Source organism: Muntiacus reevesi, chromosome 5 (assembly GCF_963930625.1).
Source record: "Muntiacus reevesi chromosome 5, mMunRee1.1, whole genome shotgun sequence".
NCBI classification, from domain to species: Eukaryota; Metazoa; Chordata; class Mammalia; order Artiodactyla; family Cervidae; genus Muntiacus; species Muntiacus reevesi.
The window spans coordinates 25,744,025-25,765,641 of NC_089253.1; the positions used below are offsets into that span (position 1 = coordinate 25,744,025).

Sequence of the window (21,617 nt, forward strand, 5' to 3'; positions counted from 1 at the left end):
ACACGAATCAGCCATACAGTTACATGTATTCCCCATCCCGATCCCCCCTCCCACCTCCCTCTCCACCCGACTCCTCAGGGTCCTCCCAGTGCACCAGGCCCGAGCACCTGACTCATGTATCCCACCTGGGCTGGTGGTCCGTTTCACCATAGATAATATACATGCTGTTCTTTCAAAACATCCCACCCTCACGTTCTCCCCCAGAGTTCAAAAGTCTGTTCTGTATTTCTGTGTCTCTTTTTCTGTTTTGCATATAGGGTTATCGCCACCATCTATCTAAATTCCGTATATATGTGTTAGTATACTGTAATGTTCTTTATCTTTCTGACTTACTTCACTCTGTATAATGGGCTCCAGTTTCATCCATCTCATTAGAACTGATTCAAATGAATTCTTTTTAACGGCTGAGTAATATTCCATGGTGTATATGTACCACAGCTTCCTTATCCATTCATCTGCTGATGGGCATCTAGGTTGCTTCCATGTCCTGGCTATTATAAACAGTGCTGCGATGATACCACTTCTGGGCATACACACTGAGGAATCCAGATCTGAAAGAGACACGTGCACCCCAATGTTCATCGCAGCACTGTTTATAAAAAAATATTTTTTATCCAAAACTTAATCATAAATTCGATAGTTGTATTTCTATTACAGTGTTGCAGTGTACTTTTATTACAAAGTTTCAGTTGCCCATTGGGCAACTGAAGATCAGCTATTAGTATACATATATCCCCTCCTTCTTGAGCCTCCATCCCACCAGCCCCCCGTACCACCCCTCTAGGTCATCACAGAGCACCGAACTGAGCTCCCTGTGTTACAACAGGTTCCCACTAACTATCTGTTTCATACATGGCAGTGAACCAATGCTTCTTTCTTGATTCTTCCCACCCTCCCCTTCCCCCACTGTGTCTACATGTCCATTCTCTACGTCTGAGTCTCTGTTCCTACCCTGAAAATAGTCACATCTGCACCATCTTTCTAGACTTCATGTGTTAGTCGCTCAGCCGTGTCCAACTCTTTACAACACTATGGACTATATGTATGTGTTAATATATAATATTTGTATTTCTCTTTCTAGCTTACTTCACTGTGAATGACAGCCTCTATGGCCATCCACATCACTACAAATGACCCATTTTTTCCTCCTTTGCATGGCTGAGTAATATTCCATTGTATATATGTATCACGTCTTCTTCATTCATTCATCTGTCAGTGGACAGTTAGGTTGCTTCTGTATCCTGGCTATTGTAAATAGTGCTACAATGGACTTTGGGGTACATGTATTTTTTTGAATTATGGTTTTCTCAGTATATATGCCCAGTAATGGAATTTCTGGGTCATGTGTGTGTATGTGTGTGTGTGTGTGTGTGTGTGTACTAAGTCGCTTCAGTTATGTCTGACTCTTTGTGATCCATGGACCGTAGCCTGCTAGACTTCTCTGTCCATGGAATTCTCCAGACAAGAACACTGGAGTGGGTTGCCAAGCCTTCCTCTGAGGATCTTCCTATCCAGGGATCGAACCTATGCTTCTTATGTCTCCTGCACTGGCAGGCAGTTAATTTACCACTAGTGCTATCTGGGACACAATGGTAGCCCTATTTTTAGTTTTTAAAGCAACCTCCATACTGTTCTCCATAGTGACTAATCAGTTTTCAGGATAGATCATATCTTGGGTCACAAGTGCAGAAGAGATGCTATTATTATAATCAACATTTTAGAAATAATGAATCTGAGGCATGAATGTCCAAGTCAGTAAGCATGGGGGTAGGAGTCAAACTCATACCCTCTAACTGCACAGCCCAACTCTTTTCTCTGATGAGAAGGAATTGGTGACCTCAGTTAATGAAATAATACATTTAAGGACTCACCTGGATCCTCAGGTATAAATTTCCAGGAGATGTTTAAACATGAAAACTTTAGAAAGGAAAAGGGCGTTAGATTTTTTTGAGATAACAACGAGTTATTAGAAGTGAAATGAGTCATTAGAGTCTTAGCAAAATTTCAGGGGAAGATATGTAGAAATCTGCAGTCATACTCTGGAAAATTTCAGTGTAGGATATGGAGAGACAAAGAACCTGTACAATACATTTTTCTTAAAAAATGAAGATGATAGGAAGATGGGAGTTTATTTTTGCCTCTACCTTGGGGATGTACAATCCCTGGAGTGACATGTAAACTGGATTGAAATATTGAATCCCTAAACACCTAAATAGAGAACATGGTCAAGAGTGTAAGCCCACTTCATTTCTTTTTTTATACATAGAATCTATTCCCTGAGGGAGAGACTGAGCAACCATCTACTCTGTTGATAATCACGTGAGCCATATCATTAAACTCACATTCAAACTTCCGAGTCTTATCAAGTGGAAAACCTGATCACAATGCTCTTTATTTTCCTCTGCTGCTTGAGAAGACTCAAAGTCATAATCTGAATATAATATTTGTAGGTCAGAAAGATTTCCAGGTCATGTCTGAGATTAAGTCTGGGCTGCATCCTTTTAGAATCAAAGGAACCAAAACCTCAAACCATAAACTGCCTTTCTGGGACCAGAGGGATAAATACCAAGGGAGAACTCTAAGGTTTCTGGCTGAAGGAGGTTGAGTTTCAGAATTCTGTTAATATTAATTTCCTTCTTATTTTGAGAAAGAAGTTCAGGGATATAATATCTGCCACTCCCCCAGACATTCATTTAGTGCATTCCTGAGACTCAAGTGAAACTCTTAGGAGAATGTATTCAAGGGGGATCAGAGAGTGTTCAGAGATTAAGCTCAGAAAGTGAAATATCTCAGTCAGTAAGTTCCCTCTCCATGGACAGACTCTCACTCTTCTACTTGGGGCAGTAACTTAACCTCTCCTAGCCTTTGGTCCCCTTTTTTTTGGGCTAGAGACAATCTTCTTAGTTCCTACTCACACCAGATCTAATCTGTTTTTGAGGCCAGCACCATTGAGCTAGGGTCTCTGTCTCCAGTGATACTGATCAGGGGAAGACTCAAGCGAATAAATAAATAAGAAGGAAGATTCTGTCCTGCTCCATCCCACTCTCCTCCCTTGATTTTTCCAGCAGTCACGTTTGCCTATGGTAGCACTGCCTTCCCTCTGTAGGCAAGTTTGTGATACTCTTTGCTTTCATTAGCTTAACAAGACTCCAATAATGGAAAGTCCAGGTCACTCACTATCATGATAATGGTAAAGGCAGATTCCATGGGCCCAGTTTGGGCTATTCTCAGATATGCTCAGTATATACACTCTTTTGTAGGATGAGACATTGTCAGAAGAGTTGTGTTGTTCTCTACTGGAACTCTTTCTACTGTTTCCACAGATTTCCTTAGAGAAGAATGGCTCCTGGAATTGGTTCTTTTGTGACTGAATTCATTCTGGTGGGATTAACAGATTGACCAGATCTCCAACTTCCCTTGCTTTTTCTTTTTATAGGAATGTATTTGGTCACTGAGATGGGAAATTTGGGCTTGATCACTCTAATTGGGTTGAATTCATACCTACACACCCTGATATACTTTTTCATCTTTAGTTTGTCTTTGATAGACATCTGTTATTCTTCTGTATTTACACCCAACATGCTGATTAACTTTATATCAAAGAAAAGTATTTTTTCTTATGTGTGATGCATGACCCAACTGTAATTTCTCTCTCTCTCCCTCTTTTATTTCTGAATGCTATGTGCTGACATCAATGGCCTATGACTGCTATGTGGCCATCTGCAACCCACTCTTGTATAATGCTGCCACATCCCCTAAGGTATGTTCCAGCCTTATGTTTGGTTCCTGCTTGATGGCATTTTCTGGTGCCATGGCTCACACTGGATGTGTGTTGAGACTGACCTGTGATGCAAACACTATCAACCATTATTTCTGTGACATTCTCCCTCTGCTCCAGCTCTCCTGCCCAAGTACCTACATCACTGAACTGGAAGTGTTCATTGTGATGGGCATCAACGTCACTGTGCCCAGTTTCACCATCTTTTTTTCTTATGGTCTCATCCTCTCCAGCATCCTCCACATCAAGTCCATGGAGGGCAGGCCCAGAACCTTTAGCACCTGCAGTTCCCACATCACTGCTGTTTCTCTGTTCTTTGGGTCTTATGTATCTAAAACCATCTTCTACAGGATCTGTAGATGAGGGGAAAATCTCTTCTGTCTTTTATACCAATGTAGTTCCCATGATGAACTCCTTAATTTTTAGTTTGAGAAACAAAGATGTTAAAATTGCTTTGAGCAAAACCTTGAGGAGAAGAAAGTATTGATTAGCATCAGGGTCTCTGTGCAGGTAGTTATAGGACAGGAGTGTCTGTGTTTATTTACAATAGTTTTATTGGCATCCTTCTTATCCTGTTTCTTTCTCACAATGGGGAAGAAAATTGGAGTCATCTGTCAAAAGTTTTCAAGTAGGTCTGTTTTAAAAGTAGGTCTTCTTTCTTCATCACTTTCAGAATTTACTGTTCTTTTTCTATTTCCTGCTTAAGAATAGCATTAAGAAACACATTCATCTCCATTTCTTTTTCATTGTCATTATGGGCTTTGTTTTTTTTTTCCCTTAGGAAAAGATAAAAGGTTCTGCTAATGATTAAGAAAGTAACATTGCTGTATCTTTAAAGTCTTTTTAAAGCATTTATTTTTAGTTATCAATAAAATTAAAATTAATACTATCTGCTTAGAGGCATTAGGGCATTTCTTAAATGCCACTCATGCCAGTGGAAGTAGGAACTGGATAATCTTTTCTGTTGCCCTTCGGTGGTCAGGTGTATGATTCTTCCAAATGCCAGTGTTTCCCAATTACCTGTGTGTGTGCTCAGTCACTCCATCATGTCCAACTCTGTGCCCCCTGGATTGTAGCTGGCCAGGCTCCTCTGTCCTTGGAATTTTCCAGGCAAGAATACTGGAGTGGATTGCCATTTCCTTCTCCAGGGGATCTTCCCAACCCAGAGGCTGAACTGTGAAATCAGCGTCTCCTGCACTGGCAGGCGGATTCTTTACCACTGAGCCTCCAGGGAAGCCCCAGAGCAGACTATTAGCCTTTTGATTTCAAGTCTACCCCTCTTCATAGTGTTCTTTATGTCTCATGCTCATGCTCGTGCTCAGTCCTGTCTGACTCTTTGGGACCCCGTGGACTGTGGCCCGCCAGTCTCCTCTGTCCACGGGATTGTCCATGCAAGAGCACTGGTGTGGGTTGCCATTTCTTCCTCCAGAGATCTTTCCAGAGATTGAACCCTTGCCTCCTTTGTCTCCTGCATGGCAGGATGATTCTTTACCCGCTGAGCCACTACTTCATTTTTATTTTAGTAAAGGCAAAAATGTGAGAAAAAATTTGTTTTGAAAGCAGATTTTTTTCTACAAAAAAAAACAACGAATGTGAAATGAAGTATTTTCAGAATCTTATAATTCAGAGAACAGGGCATGGGAGGAAAATAATTCCTGGAATGTGTCATTAGTCCACAATCCAAAGAGACACAGGACAATAAATGAGGTCCTCAGTAGGGGATGGTCAATGAGATTTAAAAACCACATTTCATTGTGAATTTTTACTCTGATGGTAGAGTACTGTAATTATCCTCATTTTCCATAAAACTATGTTTTCCATAAAGCTGTGTCTAAAACTCATAATACAGAATGATCACATTAACAGTGGTTTTGGGGCTGAATATCAGTGGTTGTGGCCACATTTGTGGGGAACTAGGTGAGGAGAGGCCAGAATTTTTCGTCTTAATTTTTATTTATTTTTCCTTGCTTTGTTTGTTCTTATTATTTACTTGTTTCTTTTTGTTAACTGCTTTGTACTGAAGTATAGTTAATTTGCAATGTTTTGGTAGTTTCAGGTGTACAAAATGTGATTTAGTTACATATATACATATATGTGTATTCATACATATGCATATATATATTTTAAAATTCTTTTCCATTATAGGCTATTATAAGATATTGAAGATAGTTCCTGTGCTATAAAATAGGCCCTTGTGATTTACCTATTTTATATACAGCAGGGTGTTTATGTTAACCACAAACTTCTAATTTATCCTGAAGTTTCTTTTATTTCGTTTTATTCTTGAAGCACTAAATAAATAGTTCAGATAATCTCAATGGGGTCCTGATATGGAAGGGAAAACATGCCTTCCTATTTTCATATGGAGAGACTTTCTTGGCATAATGTATTATAAGAGTCACCTGGCCTGTCACATGAACACAAAATTGTGGAATGACTGGCTTTTATCCCTCTACTGAACGACATGCTGATACTGTGCCAACACACAGGTGGTAACTTTGTACTTTGCTCTCCTCCTTCCTCAGACAGTGCAGTGCTGTGCGCAGATGCTCCAGTCATGTCCAGCTCTTTGCGACCCTGTGGACACTGCAGCCCACCAGGCTCTTCTGTCTGTACAATTCTCCAGGCAAGAATACTGGAATGCGTTTCCGTTCCTCTGCCAAGGGATCTTCCTGGCCTAGGGATTGAACCCATGTCTCCTGCATCTCCTGCACAGAGGAGAATTCTTTACTGCTAAGCCACTGGGGAAGCCCAATCCAGACAGTGAATCTAGGTAACTCCATGGGCTGCCTCTGCGTTTGACTATCTCCAGAAGGAAAAATTAATAGTAAATGACTGTAACCTAATTTAGCGAGCTCAAACATGTTTGTGTGTTGCAGAAATAATTGTTTGATTCACCTTTTTGGCAACACTGGCGTGTTGAATTTCCTGATAAAGTGTTGAAGAAAAGAATGTCATGAATATTAGCTGTTACCTCCTAACCATTTGGAAAATTAGTATCCAACTTTCTCCATGTGTTTTCTGCTTTGTTTCAGCATGTATTTATTTTTGTGTTTTAATTTTCTCCCCTCCATTCACTCCATTGTTACGTATGAGACAGGTTCATGATAACTTTATTATTTTATCCATGTGTCACGTTGTGTGATGTATGGACAAAATGCATCTATACATTTTTTTGAGACTCCAGATTTGATCTGTATGAAATAAACGGTGATATATTGGCATGTCATTTTTTCTGAAAGGAGTGACATGAGGAATTAACTTGCATTGTTTTGGGTGCTGTATTGTGTGTTTATAAATCCAAGGGGTAGGATGTTTACAACTTGTATGTGATCTTTGTGGTGAACTGTCATGGATTGTTTTTGATGTATTTGCTTATTCATATAGTTTGGCGGTGTATCTTCTATACTCTTTCTGTATGTGGTACTGCTTTCTGCTATAGAAGCCAAAATAGCAGATCGTTTCCCATCCACGTAGCTCAGCTGGTAAAGAATCTGCCTGCAGTGCAAAAGACCCTGGTTCGATTCCTGGGTTGGGAAGATCCCTTGTAGAAGGGAACGGCTCCCCACTCCGGTATTCTTGGGCTTCTCTGGTTGCTCAGCTGGTAAAGAATCTGCCTGCAATGTGGGAGACCTGGATTTGATCCTGGGTTGGGAAGATCCCCTGGAGAATGCACTGGCTACCCACTCAAGTGTTCTGGCCTGGAGAATTCCATGGGCTGTATAGTCCATAGGGTAGCAAAGAGTTGGACATGACTGAGAAACTTTCACTTTCACAGCAAATATAGAACATGGATATGGGATATAGCCTTGAATAGCAGAATTTACCAACCTCGACTTTGGATCAGAAGCAAGCAGCCATAACAAGCACTTATAAGGGAGGATGAATTTGAATGACACAGTGACAGCACTGGCAACATCTGGTTTTGAAAGGCAGGACTGACTTCATGCCAGCCATGCTTTAGGAGGTTTACGTTGTGGTGACCCTCTGTGGGGCTGAACTGCATGGAGGTAGCAGTGGACCCTCACCGGATATTCACTGGCATGACTTTGCAATAATTCTACCTGTTTCCTATTCCTTTTACAAGTTTGGTTCTTTGGCTTTCCTGGGTGTTACGTGTGTATGTGTATGAGAGAGAGTATAATGGTATGCTTTAGCTGACCCATAAAATTTTGCTTATCCTTCTTTCTTTCACTTAAAAATTATATTATGGGCCAGTCTGAAATCAGTAGATCAATATCTAATTCTTATATTTTCTGGTTTCTTCATGCATATGATAATGTACATAATTTAAATGTAATTACATTATATCATATATGCTATATCATTATTTTTGCATTAAAAATTTTTTTTTAGTTTTCCTTCACTCCCACCCCTCAGCCCCAGATTAGCTTAATAATTATATTCTTCTGCTCTTTTATCAATACTTTTATAATATATAAACTGTCATTGTTTTCTTTACAAAAATGGCACAATGTTATCTACACTCTGTGCATCATATACGCTCCCGTGAAAATATCTCATGAAAACCCTACAAAGTTAACTGCTGTTGTTACAATTTTTGAAATAGCTGCTTGATATTTTAAAATGTAGGATATTTTGTTCACCCATTCCTCATTAGGGATATTCTGTTGGCTTTCTGTTGTCATGCCACCATAAACAATGTGTCAGCAATAGAATCTTATTATTGTTAATTATCAACTTGGAAATAATTATCTTTAGATATTTCTATAGGAAAAGTCACTCTAGAATTCTAAATAATGAAAAATCTTTGGAAATGTAGATATTTTAAGCCACCTGAAGAAGATGGTGGAAGAGAGTGACAGTGAGATGAGGAGTGGCAGCAGGTGATGAGAGTTATGGATTCTGGACCATTTTAAGCTGAGAGAAAGCAGTTATGAGTCTACCTGCATCCCCTTTGAGGGGATGGGGTAATTGGATCCTTTTTTCTTCTTAGGTATAAATATTAGTTTCTGAAAGACATGAACTCTTCTCAAGGTGATTCAAGTAACCAGCACATAGGAGAAATATGCATGATTATTAAAAACCTTTTATTAATCTTTCTGTTGTTTTTCTGCCCATCAAGGGAACCTGAAGACCCAAGAGTAATCCTATCCCCTGAGACACTAAATCAAGACAATCTCCTACCCATCCAGCTGTGTTAGTTCCCATTCTCTGCATTTAAACTAGTGGGGTTCTTGAACAGAAATCAACCACTCTTTTTCACTGAGCAATCATGGGAGTATCTGTTCCTTTAGTTGTAACCTGCAAACAAGTATCTCAACATAACATGTAGGAAGTAAGATTTTGTTGTAAACAACAGCAACTGAAAGCACAGATGAGTTTTATACCGAAATGAATCACATACTAGAAGGTGAGTTCCTAGAAAGGTATATGTCTCTTATTTCCCCTTGTTTCCCTTCTTAAACTTATTCAGAGTTAAGTTACTTGGGGATTGTTAGACTTCCATCTAAATGTAGTCATCAAGTCTCTCTCATATATGTACACACACACACACATATGGTTGAAACTTAAATAAAACAAGTTTGAACACTCATCCATTTACAGATTTTTTCAATAAATACATTGGAAAGTTTTTGGAGAGTGCAACAATTTGAGAAAAATCACCTAGAAATCATAACCTAGAAATATGAAAAAAATTAAGAAACCATTAGGTATGTCATGAATACATAAAACATATGTAGATACTAGTAAATCCTTAAAGAGGCAAAGATGAGTGACATTTAACATAAAACTAATATTATGTTAGCTTTTGTACCATTTTATAACTTTACTTTCAAAGACTTGCATTCCCATACAGAATGCCTCTCTTCATCATAATGAAAGAAACTACATTAGCCTATCATCACAGATACGTAGTTTTTTTGTAAAGTAACAATGTTGTTAATATTGTATAATGAATATAGCTGTAATACTGTATCCCATAAGAGTTTTCTAACATTTCATTCATTAGTGTATGGACTAGGCTACCTTGAAGCAATCATTTAGCTACATCATCATTATCAATGCATGAATTGTTATAGCTGTAAATAAATGCGAATTTCTTTTTCACTTATCTTTTCATTTTGATGTCTAATATTACTGATATGAGTAACACCTACAGTGTCTTCCATCCTAAAAGACAACATTAATATAGTGCTAAAACAGGTGATTCCTTTTGTAAACAGTTGACATAAACTTGCAATATCCATAAATACAGTACAGTAAATGTATTTTCTTATAATTTTCTTTATAACATTCCCTTTTCTTTAGTTTATTATACAAATATAGTATATGGTACATATAACATACAAAATATTTGTTAATCGATTGCTCTGCTATCAGTAAGGGAAGGTCAGCAGTAGATTATTGGTCATTAAGTTTCTGGGAAGTCAAGTTTTATGTGGATTTTTGACTGTGCAGGGGCTGGGTGAGAAGTTGGTGCTACCAAGCCCTGCATTGTTCATGACATAAATACATAGATGTATGTATGAAATAGTAATAAGGACCTATGAATAGGGACTACGTTGCTATTGCATGAACAGACAAGTCAAACACATACCTCTCAATGATATTCCTGCCTTAGGTCTCAGGCTACCTTGCAATTCACCTAATGAAAATTTTCATACCTTATCTAACCTGATTGTGATTTATCCTGGTGATGGGATCCCACTTGTACAGTAGAAACTTTAGAGATACATTTGTTCCATTTTTTGAGTTCTGATATCTATCTATATATATATAGGGTAACTCTGACTCTGTTATTTATTCTCTTATATGAAAAATATAACTTTAATGTAGCTTAAATCACATTGTCTGCAGATCAGATCCATTTTGTATAGGCTTGTCTGAGAGTAGATGGCCTTGTTTCTCCCATGTTGGTGAGTCTTCCTTCAAAAAATAATTCATAATAACCCTGACATCAACAGTATTGCATTAAACTACAAGCATCATTTCTGCCTCACTTTCCATTGTACACAATTCCAGCTTTTCTTGACTTCAAGCTGGCATAGGCTCTTTTCTCTTATGTTGGTCTCTCTTTCTTGTCCAGGTTCAGTTCAGTTCAGTTCAGTTCAGTCGCTCAGTCGTGTCTGACTCTTTGCGACCCCATGAATCACAGCATGCCAGGCCTCCCTGTCCATCACCAACTCCTGGAGTTTACTCACAGGTAGTAGGTTTTAAATAAGAATCAAATACTTAATGGAATTGTCTTCTCTTCTGGGAGTATCACCTGGATTTATGACAAGTGGAAGATGGGGGAAAGGATATCATCTCTAACAAAGCCAACACTAAAAAATACTTACATATATAAGATATCAATATGTATCAGTATATTAGAAACTGGTCCCTACCCAGGGACTGTGGTTGGGAGAACACATATGAAGTTTATGTTCTCAGAGCCTCATGAAAGACTGTCTAAGAGAAGACAAGCATGAAGACAGCAGTGTCATGAGGGTTGCCATTTTCTGGATCAAATGGGAGGTGGTAGGGATTTTGGATGGAGTTTAGATTCTTAACCTGCTCTGAGAGTATTTCCTACACATCCAGGCATGATGTTAGTGAGACACCAGTACCAATCAATACCAGGGATGAAATCTTCATCTAGTTGTGGCTTTGAAACTGAAGTCTCTACAGAATGTGAGAATTTATTTATTCTCTCTCTCTATGTATAGACATAGATGTAAAGTGAAAATGAAAGTGTTAGTTGCTCAGTTGTGTTTGACCCTTTGCAATCCCATGGACTATAGCCGCCAGGCTCCTCTGTTCATGGAATTCTCCAGGCAAGAATACTGGAGCAGGTAGCCATTCCCTTCTCCAGGCGACCTTCCCGACCCCAAGGTCAAACCCAAGTGTCCCACACTGCAGGCAGATTCTTTACTGTTCAGCCTTTCTTGGTGGCTCAGATGATAAAGAATCTGTCTGCAATGCAGGAGACCCAAGTTCGATCACTGGGTCAGGAAGATCCCCTGGAGAATGGAATGACTACCCACTCTAGTATTCTTGCCTGGAAAATTCCATGGACAGAGAAGCCTGATGAGCTACATATACATATATATGCACATACACATATAATGTACATATATAATAAGTATATATGGCAATTCTGTAATACAAGGTACAATATTATATGATTCATTATCATTTATTGAGCAGTTATGTGTCAGGCACTGTACTAAGTACTTACATGTATTATCTTGCTTAATACTTATAAATTCTCCATGAAGTAGGTGATGTTTTACGACCAAGTTACATATGAGGACTCCAGAGAATGATTAAGGTGTACTTTAGACTTTGAAATGCTCATTGCTATTAAAGTAAATTTTTGGCTCTTTAGGCTTTCCTTTAAGTTTTTCCATGAACTCTGGAAAGAAAATATAATTTCAAATAGGCACCAAGATTCCCACCCCTGCTGTAAATATTGTCTGTTAAATTGCCTCCCATTGATGTCAGTGGGACTTGTAAATATGATGGGCTCTCTCTCTCTTTTTAAAATGTTATTGAAGTAGAGTTAATTTACAATGTTGTATCAATTTCTTCTGTACAGCAAAGTGACTCAATTTTACATACACATATTTTTTTCATATTGTTTATCACACAATATTGTTTACAGCCCCTTGTGATATAGTGTGGCTGTGCATGCATCCTAGTAGAACTTTGTTATTTACCCATCATATATATATTAGTTTGCATCTGCTAATCACAAAGTCCAAATCCTTTCCTTCTCAATACGCCATGACTCTCTTGATTATATTACATTACATGACACCTTGTCACAGTAAACTGGGGAGAGATTCTCCAACTGACATGGAAGCAGTAAGCTGCCATATAATCAGATGGTTAGGTGGTTTGCACTTAATTGAGACCTCTGGAAGCTGAGAGCTATGCTTCCTACTAACAGCCAGCAAGAAAACAGGCACCTCAGTCCTAAACCCACAAGAAACTGAATACCAACAAGCTCAATAAGCTCAGAAGAGGGTCCCAAACTTCAGAGGAAATTACAGACTCAGCTGATACCTTGATTTCAATGTGGAAAGACCTTGAGGAAGGAACCTTTCTGACCTTACTCAAAAAACTGTAATACAGTAAATTTGAATTGTTTTATGCTACTAAATTTGTGATATACACTGGAAGGAATGATGCTGAAGCTGTAGCTCCAATATTTGGCTACCTGATGTGAAGAACTAACTCATTGGAAGAGACCCAGATACTGAGAAAGATTGAGAGCAGAAGGAGAAGGGGATGACAGAGGGATGAGATGGTTGGATGACATCATCAACTCAATGGACATGGGTTTGAGCAAGCTCTGGGGGATAGTGAAGGACCAGGAAGTTTGGCATGCTGCAGTTCATGGGATCGCAGAGTCAGACATGACTTAGCGACTGAACAACAGCAATGATGCACCAATAGATAAATGCAATGGATTTCTTTCACTTCCTTCTGCATATATATACTGTGTGTGTATACCTCTATTTGTGTGTGTGTGTGTGTGTGTGTGTGTGTGTGTGTGAGAGAGAGAGAGAGAGAGAGAAAGAGAGAGAGAGAAAGAGACAGGATCATAATGAAATTATTCCATGCAGAAACAATCACAACATTGTAAAATAATTATCCCCAATTAAAAATATAATTTAAAAACAAAAACAAAGAAGCTTCGTCATAAGCAAAGCGGAATATAATTTTAAAACTATTAACCATGTATGATGCATTTTCTATATAGAGAATAAGTTTTCATTTCTCAGTTAAATACTGGGTGCTCTTGATATTCCCCTAGAGAGAGAGATCAAAAGCCTGGAGAAATGACAAATTCGAGCCTAGTGACAACATTCATCCTCGCGGGCCTTGCCCACACACCAGAGCTGGACACATTCCTCTTTGGAAGCTTCCTGGTGATCTATGTCCTCACTGTGGTGGGGAACCTACTCATCATGCTGGTGATTATCATGGATCCCCACCTGCACACCCCCATGTACTACTTCCTGAGCAACCTGTCCTTCATTGACATGTGGTACTCCACGGTCACTGTGCCCAAAATGCTGATGACCCTGGTGTCCCCAGAAGGCAGTGCTATCTCCTTTCCCAGCTGTGTGGCCCAGCTCTACTCCTTCCACTTCCTGGGCAGCACCGAGTGCTTCCTCTACACCGTCATGTCCTATGACCGCTTCCTGGCCATCAGTTACCCGCTCAGGTATGCCAGCATGATGAGTGGGAGGACGTGTGCCATCCTGGCCACAACCACGTGGCTCAGTGGTTCTCTGCACTCTGCTGTCCAGACCACACTGACGTTCCATTTGCCCTTCTGTGGACCCAACCAGATCCAGCATTACATCTGTGATGCCCCACCCATTCTCAAACTGGCCTGTGCAGACACATCCACTGTGGAGATGGTGATCTTTGTCAGCATAGGGGTGGTGGCCTCAGGCTGCTTTCTCCTGATAGTGCTGTCCTACGTATCCATCGTCCATTCCATCCTGAAGATCCGCACCTCAGAGGGGAGATGGAGAGCCTTCCAGACCTGTGCCTCCCACTGCACTGTTGTCCTTTGTTTCTTTGTTCCCTGTGTTTTCATTTACCTGAGACCGGGCTCCAAGGAGGCTATGGACAGGATTGTGGCTGTTTTCTACACTGTGATGACGCCCCTTTTGAACCCTTTGGTCTACACCCTGAGGAACAAGGAAGTGAAGAAAGCTCTGTTGAAGCTGAAAGACAAAGTAGTGCATTTTCAGAGCGAATAATTTCTGCAATGTAGGCTTACTCATTTAACAAATATAGTAATAGAGTAGTATAATGAAACATAGAAATATAGTATAGTACAACATATAAATTTGTCAGTGTGAAATGTTTTATGTATACAGTTCTCAGTGTTAAACTTTATCCAAACTTCTTAGCCAGGAATATTTGTTTCAAGGATTTTTTTGGACTTTAAAAAATTACAAATTTTTTACTTATGATAAACTTGCTAAATTTTTATCCATGAACTCATTTCTCTGCAAAACATTTATTTTACCTTTTCCTCTAATTTCATTCATATGTAATTGACATATAACATCATTTTTACCTTTCTAAAGAGTAAATTGTTCAACTTGGATCTTGGATGCAGAATGGTGAGTTATTTTTATATACCTAAGTTGATAATATGCTTTTTTGTTTATGGCTTATGCACAGAAATTGGGGACACTGCTCAAGAATAGCAACAATTATCAGAGGTCACTTACTCATGGATGCAGCTGCTCACCTGCCTTCTCAGATCTTTTTGTGGCTGCATGTGTGTGTGTGTGTGTGTGTGTGTAAGTGTGTGTGTGTGCCTGTGTATATGTTTGCAGGAAGGTCCCAAGGAAATTAGTCCTATTCCCAGGACATCTTGACCCTGGTCAGTGTTCCCAAACCAAAAGAGTCCCATACTTCTGAGCAGATTGTTATCTCTCAAGGTAGGTCTGCCAGGATAAGGTGTGACCCTGAGAGGCTCCTTTCAGAGACTGGGAACCATCACCACCTTCAGCAAGCCCTGAAGTTTCTCAGGTTTGGTCAGTGTGATCAGGAAGAAGCTACCATCAGACACCTCCAGTCCCCATCACACAATCTGACCTTAAATTCCGGTATTAATGGACCAGATACTCATATTCAGCACAGCCATTCTATGCTGGGTCTTTTCCCTATGGATGGTGATGAATGCCGTGCTGCTCAGAGAGCACCTTCTCTCAACAGTTTAGGGTCTTGGAAATTCACTTTCACCAAACCTCAACTACCTCTGAGACAGGGACACCCTACGTTGTAGGCTGGAGTTAAGGGTGCTTCTTATTTCGAAAGAAAGTAGAAAAATTAAAATATAATTAAATCACTTGGTATTGAGAGGGTAGCAGGCAGGAAGGCTAGGGGTCTCAAAATGGAGGAAATAGCCTGCAAGTGTCAGATATTTTTTATCTCTCTTAAGTGGCAGGAGGAAACAAACTACAAGAGTTAGATTTTTTTTCCTTTATCTACACAAATTTAAAAGGAAGTTTCTTTTAAAAGTCTGTGTTGCCATGACGACACCTGGTTCCACCTGAACTTAACTTTTCTCAAACCTTGAGCTAACCAATGCATTTTTCTTATGGATATATTTTTCTTTCTTTCTTTCTTTTTTTTTGCTCTGAATTTCTTTTTTTTTCATTTATTTTTATTAGTTGGAGGCTAATTACTTTACAATACTGTAGTGGGTTTTGTCATACATTGACATGAATCAGCCATGGAGTTACTTGTATTCCCCATCCCAATCCCCCCTCCCACCTCCCTCTCTACCCAATCCCTCTGGGTCGTCACAGTGCACCAGGCCCGAGCACTTGTCTCATGCATCCAACCTGGGCTGGTGATCTGTTTCACCATAGATAATATACATGTTTTGATGCTGTTCTCTCGAAACATCCCAGCCTCACCTTCTCCCACAGAGTCCCAAAGACTGTTCTGTACATCTGTGTCTCTTTTTCTGTTTTGCATATAGGGTTATCATTACCATCTTTCTAAATTCCATATATATGTGTTAGTATGCTGTGTAATGTTCTTTATCTTTCTGGCTTACTTCATTCTTTATAATGGGCTCCAGTTTCATCCATCTCATTAGAAATGATTCAAATGAATTCTTTTTAACGGCTGAATAATATTCCATGGTGTATATGTACCATAGCTTCCTTATCCATTCATCTGCTGATGGGCATCTAGGTTGCTTCCATGTCCTGGCTATTATAAACAGTGCTGTGATGAACATTGGGGTGCACGTGTCTTTTTCAGATCTGGTTTCCTCAGTGTGTATGCCCAGGAGTGGGATTGCTGGGTCATATGGCAGTTCTATTTCCAGTTTTTTAAGGAATCTCCACACTGTTCTCCATAGTGGCTGTACTAGTTTGCATTCCCACCAACAGTGTAAGAGGGTTCCCTTTTCTCCACACCCTCTCCAGCATTTATTGCTTGTAGACTTTTGGATAGCAGCCATCCTGACTGGCGTGTAATGTTACCTCATTGTGGCTTTGATTTGCATTTCTCTGATGATGAGTGATTTTGAGCATCTTTTCAAGTGTTTGTTAGCCATCTGTATGTCTTCTTTGGAGAAATGACTGTTTAGTTCTTTGGCCCATTTTTTGATTGGGTCATTTATTTTTCTGGAATTGAGCTTTAGGAGTTGCTTGTATATTTTTGAGATTGATCCTTTGTTGCTTCGTTTGCTATTTTCTCCCAATCTGAGGGCTGTCTTTTCACCTTGCTTATGGTTTCCTTTGTTGTGCAAAAGCTTTTAAGTTTCATTAGGTCCCATTTGTTTATTTTTGCTCTTATTTTCAATATTCTGGGAGGTGGGTCATAGAGGATCCTGCTGTGATTTATGTCGGAGCGTGTTTTGCCTATGTTCTCCTCTAGGAGTTTTATAGTTTCTGGTCTTACATTTAGATCTTTAATCCATTTTGAGTTTATTTTTGTGTATGGTGTTAGAAAGTGTTCTAGTTTCATTCTTTTACAAGTAGTTGACCAGTTTTCCCAGCACCACTTGTTAAAGAGTTTTCTTTTTTCCGTTGTATATCCTTGCCTCCTTTGTTGAAGATAAGGTGTCCATAGGTTCATGGATTTATCTCTGTGCTTTCTATTCTGTTCCATTGATCTATATTTCTGTCTTTGTGCCAGTACCATACTGTCTTGATGACTGTGGCTTTGTAGTAGAGTCTGAAGTCAGGCAGGTTGATTCCTCCAGTTCCATTCTTCTTTCTCAAGATTACTTTGGCTATTCGAGGTTTTTTGTATTTCCATATAAACTGTGAAATTATTTGTTCTAGTTCTGTGGAAAATACCATTGGTAGCTTGATAGGGATTGCATTGAATCTATAGATTGCTTTGGGTAGAATAACCATTTTAACAATATTGATTCTTCCAATCCATGAACACGGTATGTTTCTCCATCTGTTTGTGTCCTCTTTGATTTCTTTCATCAGTGTTTTATAGTTTTCTATGTATAGGTCTTTTGTTTCTTTAGGTAGATATACTCTTAAGTATTTTATTCTTTTTGTTGCAATGGTGAATGTTATTGTTTCCTTAATTTCTCTTTCTGTTTTTTCATTGTTAGTATATAGGAATGCAAGGGATTTCTGTGTGTTAATTTTATATCATGCAAGGAAATGTTTTTCTTAAGCTATGTTAATCTACTATGAATTTGCCCTGGACTCTGTCTTTCTTCAAGTCAGTAAGTTTTCAGTTCAGCTTAGTTCACTCAGTCGTGTCAGACTCTTTGTGACCCCACGAAATGCAGCACACCAGGCTTCCCTGTCCATCACCAACTCCCAGAGCTTACTCAAACTCATGTCCATTGATTCAGTGATGCCATCCAACCATCTCATCCTTCGTCATCCCCTTCTCCCTGCCTTCCATCTTTCCCAGCATCAGGGGATTTTCCAGTGGGTCAGGTGTTTGCTTCAGGTGGCCAAAGTATTACAGTTTCAGCTTCAACATCAGTCCTTCTAATGAATATTCAGGACTGACTTCCTTTAGGATTGACTGGTTGGATCTCCTTGCAGTGACTTGCCCCGTGAGTATGTTTTACTCAAGAAGATGTTCTCTCAAACTATGTTAATGAGACTATGGGTTTGCTCGGAAAACTGCCTTTCTTCAAGATTCATGTCAATCATTTCATGACCCAGGACAACTCACCTTGTGCCAGTGTTATTTCAAAATGTATGTTGTGGGTGAGGGGCCTGGTGCCAGTCTCTGAGTTTTGAGACATTTCCTTTCTCTAAGTAACAGCCTGGTGGTAGCTATATGAAATTTGCTCAGTTGTGTCCAACTCTTTGTGACCCTATGGACTATAAAGTCCATGGAATTCTCCAGGTCAGAATACTGGAGTGGGCAGCCATTCCCTTCTCTAGGGGGTCTTCCCAACCCAGGGATTGAACCCAGGTCTCCCACACTGCAGGCCGATTCTTTACCAGCTGAGCCACAAGGGAAGCCACAAGGGAAGTAGCTTTACTTCCAGCTAAAAATTAGCATGGGGGCACTCTTTCTGCTCCCTTCTGATGTCTATGTTAGAAGCTTTCCCTATCTCTTTTATACTTTAATAAAACTTTATCACACAAAAGCGCTGAGCCATCAAGCCTTATCACTGGCCCTGGATTGAATTCCTCTCCTCTGGAGACCAAGAATTCCAGCGTTTTTCATGACTCGGCAATAACCTTTCAGCATCATGGAATTTCAACATACTTCACTTACAAGTTAGAAAAATAAATCCTAGTAAAGACAAAACGCCCTAAAACTTCCCCCAGTGCATAGCTACATAGCCCATACACGTGGACTTCCACGTGTAATGGATGAAGTGCTATAATTGCATGTAAACAAAAGCAAATATTGGTTCAAATAAGGTTAGAAATAATTTAATGCTCTGTATCTCTGTTTTTCAGCTGTGAAAGACCTTCTCTAGCAATACTGTTTGGAGGATTCAATGAGTTAGTAGAAGTAAAAGTCCTTTGAGAAGTGAAAGTATTGGTCATTCAGTCTCGTCTGATGTTTTGTGACTCTCTGGATTGTAGCAGTACTGTCCACGATAGTTTCTTAATTCAAGTTTTAAAATTCAAACCTGGGACCACCAGCTAGATAGCCTGATTCTGATTCAGTCCTTTTACAAACTAGTGATTGACTAGTGATTCATGCATCTTGAAAAGTACAGTATTTTGAAGATGCATGAATGTAGTTTTCTTTAAATCACTGATAATGCATTAGTATCACAATTAACACCATTATTGCCTGCAATTAATCCAAATGTTTTGATAAGTTTGATATTCACATATTTACATATTTACTAGTTTTCAAGTAATTTAACTGCAATAAAGTCTATGAAACATTAAAATTATATGGCATTAAATTATTCTGGAACAATTCAGAGGCAAAAACATAAATGCTACTGAGCTCGGGATATACCAGACACCTTATTTATTCTTTTAGAGACTTTATCATTATATGAACCCTATGGCATAGGTACAGTTGATACATAATGTGAGAAAACTGAAGATGATTAGGTTCCTTACTCAAATTCACAGTTAATAAGGAATGTGGTTAAGACTTAAACACAAATGTGTTGGGTTAAGTCGCTCAGTTGTGTCTGACTCTTTGCAACCCCAGGGACTGTAACCTTCCAGGTCCATGGGATTTTCCAGGCAAGAGTACTGGAGTGGGTTGCCATTTTCTTCTCCAGGAGATCTTCCTGACCCAGGGATCAAATTCAGATTTCCCACATTGTAGGCAGATGCTTTACTATCTGAGCCACAAGCAGAGCTCTGCAACCCAAGTACCCAAACACCCAGCAACAAAACCCATGGAGTGAAATTCTAGCCTGCATTGGAATAACAGAATTTCAGGAACATTTTAATTCCTTGAGGACAAAACATTAATTAACATCAACAATCACTGAAATGACAAAGAATAGAGTTTTGTACAGTTGTGTAGTTTATATATCAAATGCAGCCTTTTTTTCAAAAGCTAATTTCCCCCCATATACTATGAAAAGCACCTTAGCTACCCTAACTCTGCCTGACTTATATTCTAAGTGCTTTTTAACACTGTTTATTTGTGAACTCCATATTATGTTGTGGACTTCTCAAGGAAAAATATTGCCTTTTCTTGTAGTAATCCACCTTCATAAATCTTGGTCTCATTTCTCTAAGATGCTCTCCCTGCTACAGATTCTTTCCACTTCCCAGTATGTTTATACTCTCTGAGGTACCCAGCTTCTGGGCACACTCATAATTTTAGATATCACTCCTAAACAGGGCCCTTCTCTTTCTGTCCATGCTGTTTCTGCCTTCCTTGTTCAAGTCTCTAATAACCTCAGTTTGTCAGATACTTCCATTAGTAGATAAAGCTATTTCATTAAATTTCATGTGTTTAAACTTTCCCCCGTCTTATTCAACATGTGCCTCTTATGTGTTATGATTATCCCAGCAAAATGTATGCTGAAGCTCAGAGGATATGCCCATAATTCTTCCTCATACCTTTCTTCTTTTATAATTGAAAGAACAGTAAGAGAAGAGATAAATAGAGAAAGATGAGACAGATGGTATGACATGAAAAAGCTCTGTAAAATAAAGTAAAATAATGGATAATTGAAATACTTCAATGATGAATCTTTTATATTAAAAGAAAGTGAAAGTCACTCAGTCATGTCCAATCCTTGTGACATATGGAGGGTATAGTCCTTGGAATTCTCTAGGCCAAAACACTGGAGTGGGTAGCCTTTCCTTCTCCAGGGGATCTTCCCAACCCAGGAATCAAACTCAGGTCTCCCACATTGCAGGTAGATTCTTTACCAATTGAGCTATCAGGGAAGCCCATGTTATCAAACATTAATTGGAACAATGTTATTTGTAAATACTTCTTTATGTCATTATTATGCCCTAAGGGTTACAAGTGCTGTTTTTAAAATGGGAAAATAAAAAGAGTAAAATAATTCACAATTGGTATGTGCACTGCACTTAAGGAATGATGCTGTTGTTCAGAGGCTCAGTCATGTCTGACTCTATGTGACCCCATGGGCTGCAGCACACCAGGCCTCCCTGTCCTTCACCGTCTCCCATAGCCTGCTCAAATTAAGGTCCATTGAGTTGGTGATGCCATCCAATCATCTTGTCCTCTGTTATTCCCTTCTCCTGCCTTTAATCTTTCCCAGCATCAGAGTTTTCTACAATGAGACAGTTCTTTGCATCAGGTGGCCAAATTATTGGAGTTTCAACTTCAGCATCAGTCCTTCCAATGAGTATTCAGGACTGAATATTTCCTTTAGGATGGACTGGCTTGATCTCCTTGCAGTAAAAGCGACTCTAAAGAGTCTTCTCCAACACCACAG

The 21,617-nt window shown here is 39.3% G+C and overlaps 1 protein-coding gene and 1 pseudogene across 1 annotated transcript; both read left to right on the forward strand.

Moving 5' to 3' along the window:
• Positions 1-3,339: 3,339 nt before the first annotated feature.
• On the forward strand, positions 3,340-4,265 carry LOC136169223 (olfactory receptor 8B3-like; annotated as a pseudogene).
• Positions 4,266-13,572: 9,307 nt separating this feature from the next.
• LOC136169118 (olfactory receptor 10G9-like) lies at positions 13,573-14,508 on the forward strand. Its single transcript, XM_065936895.1, has one exon. The coding sequence runs from the start codon at positions 13,573-13,575 to the stop codon at positions 14,506-14,508; it is 936 nt and encodes a 311-aa protein (XP_065792967.1).
• Positions 14,509-21,617: the final 7,109 nt, after the last annotated feature.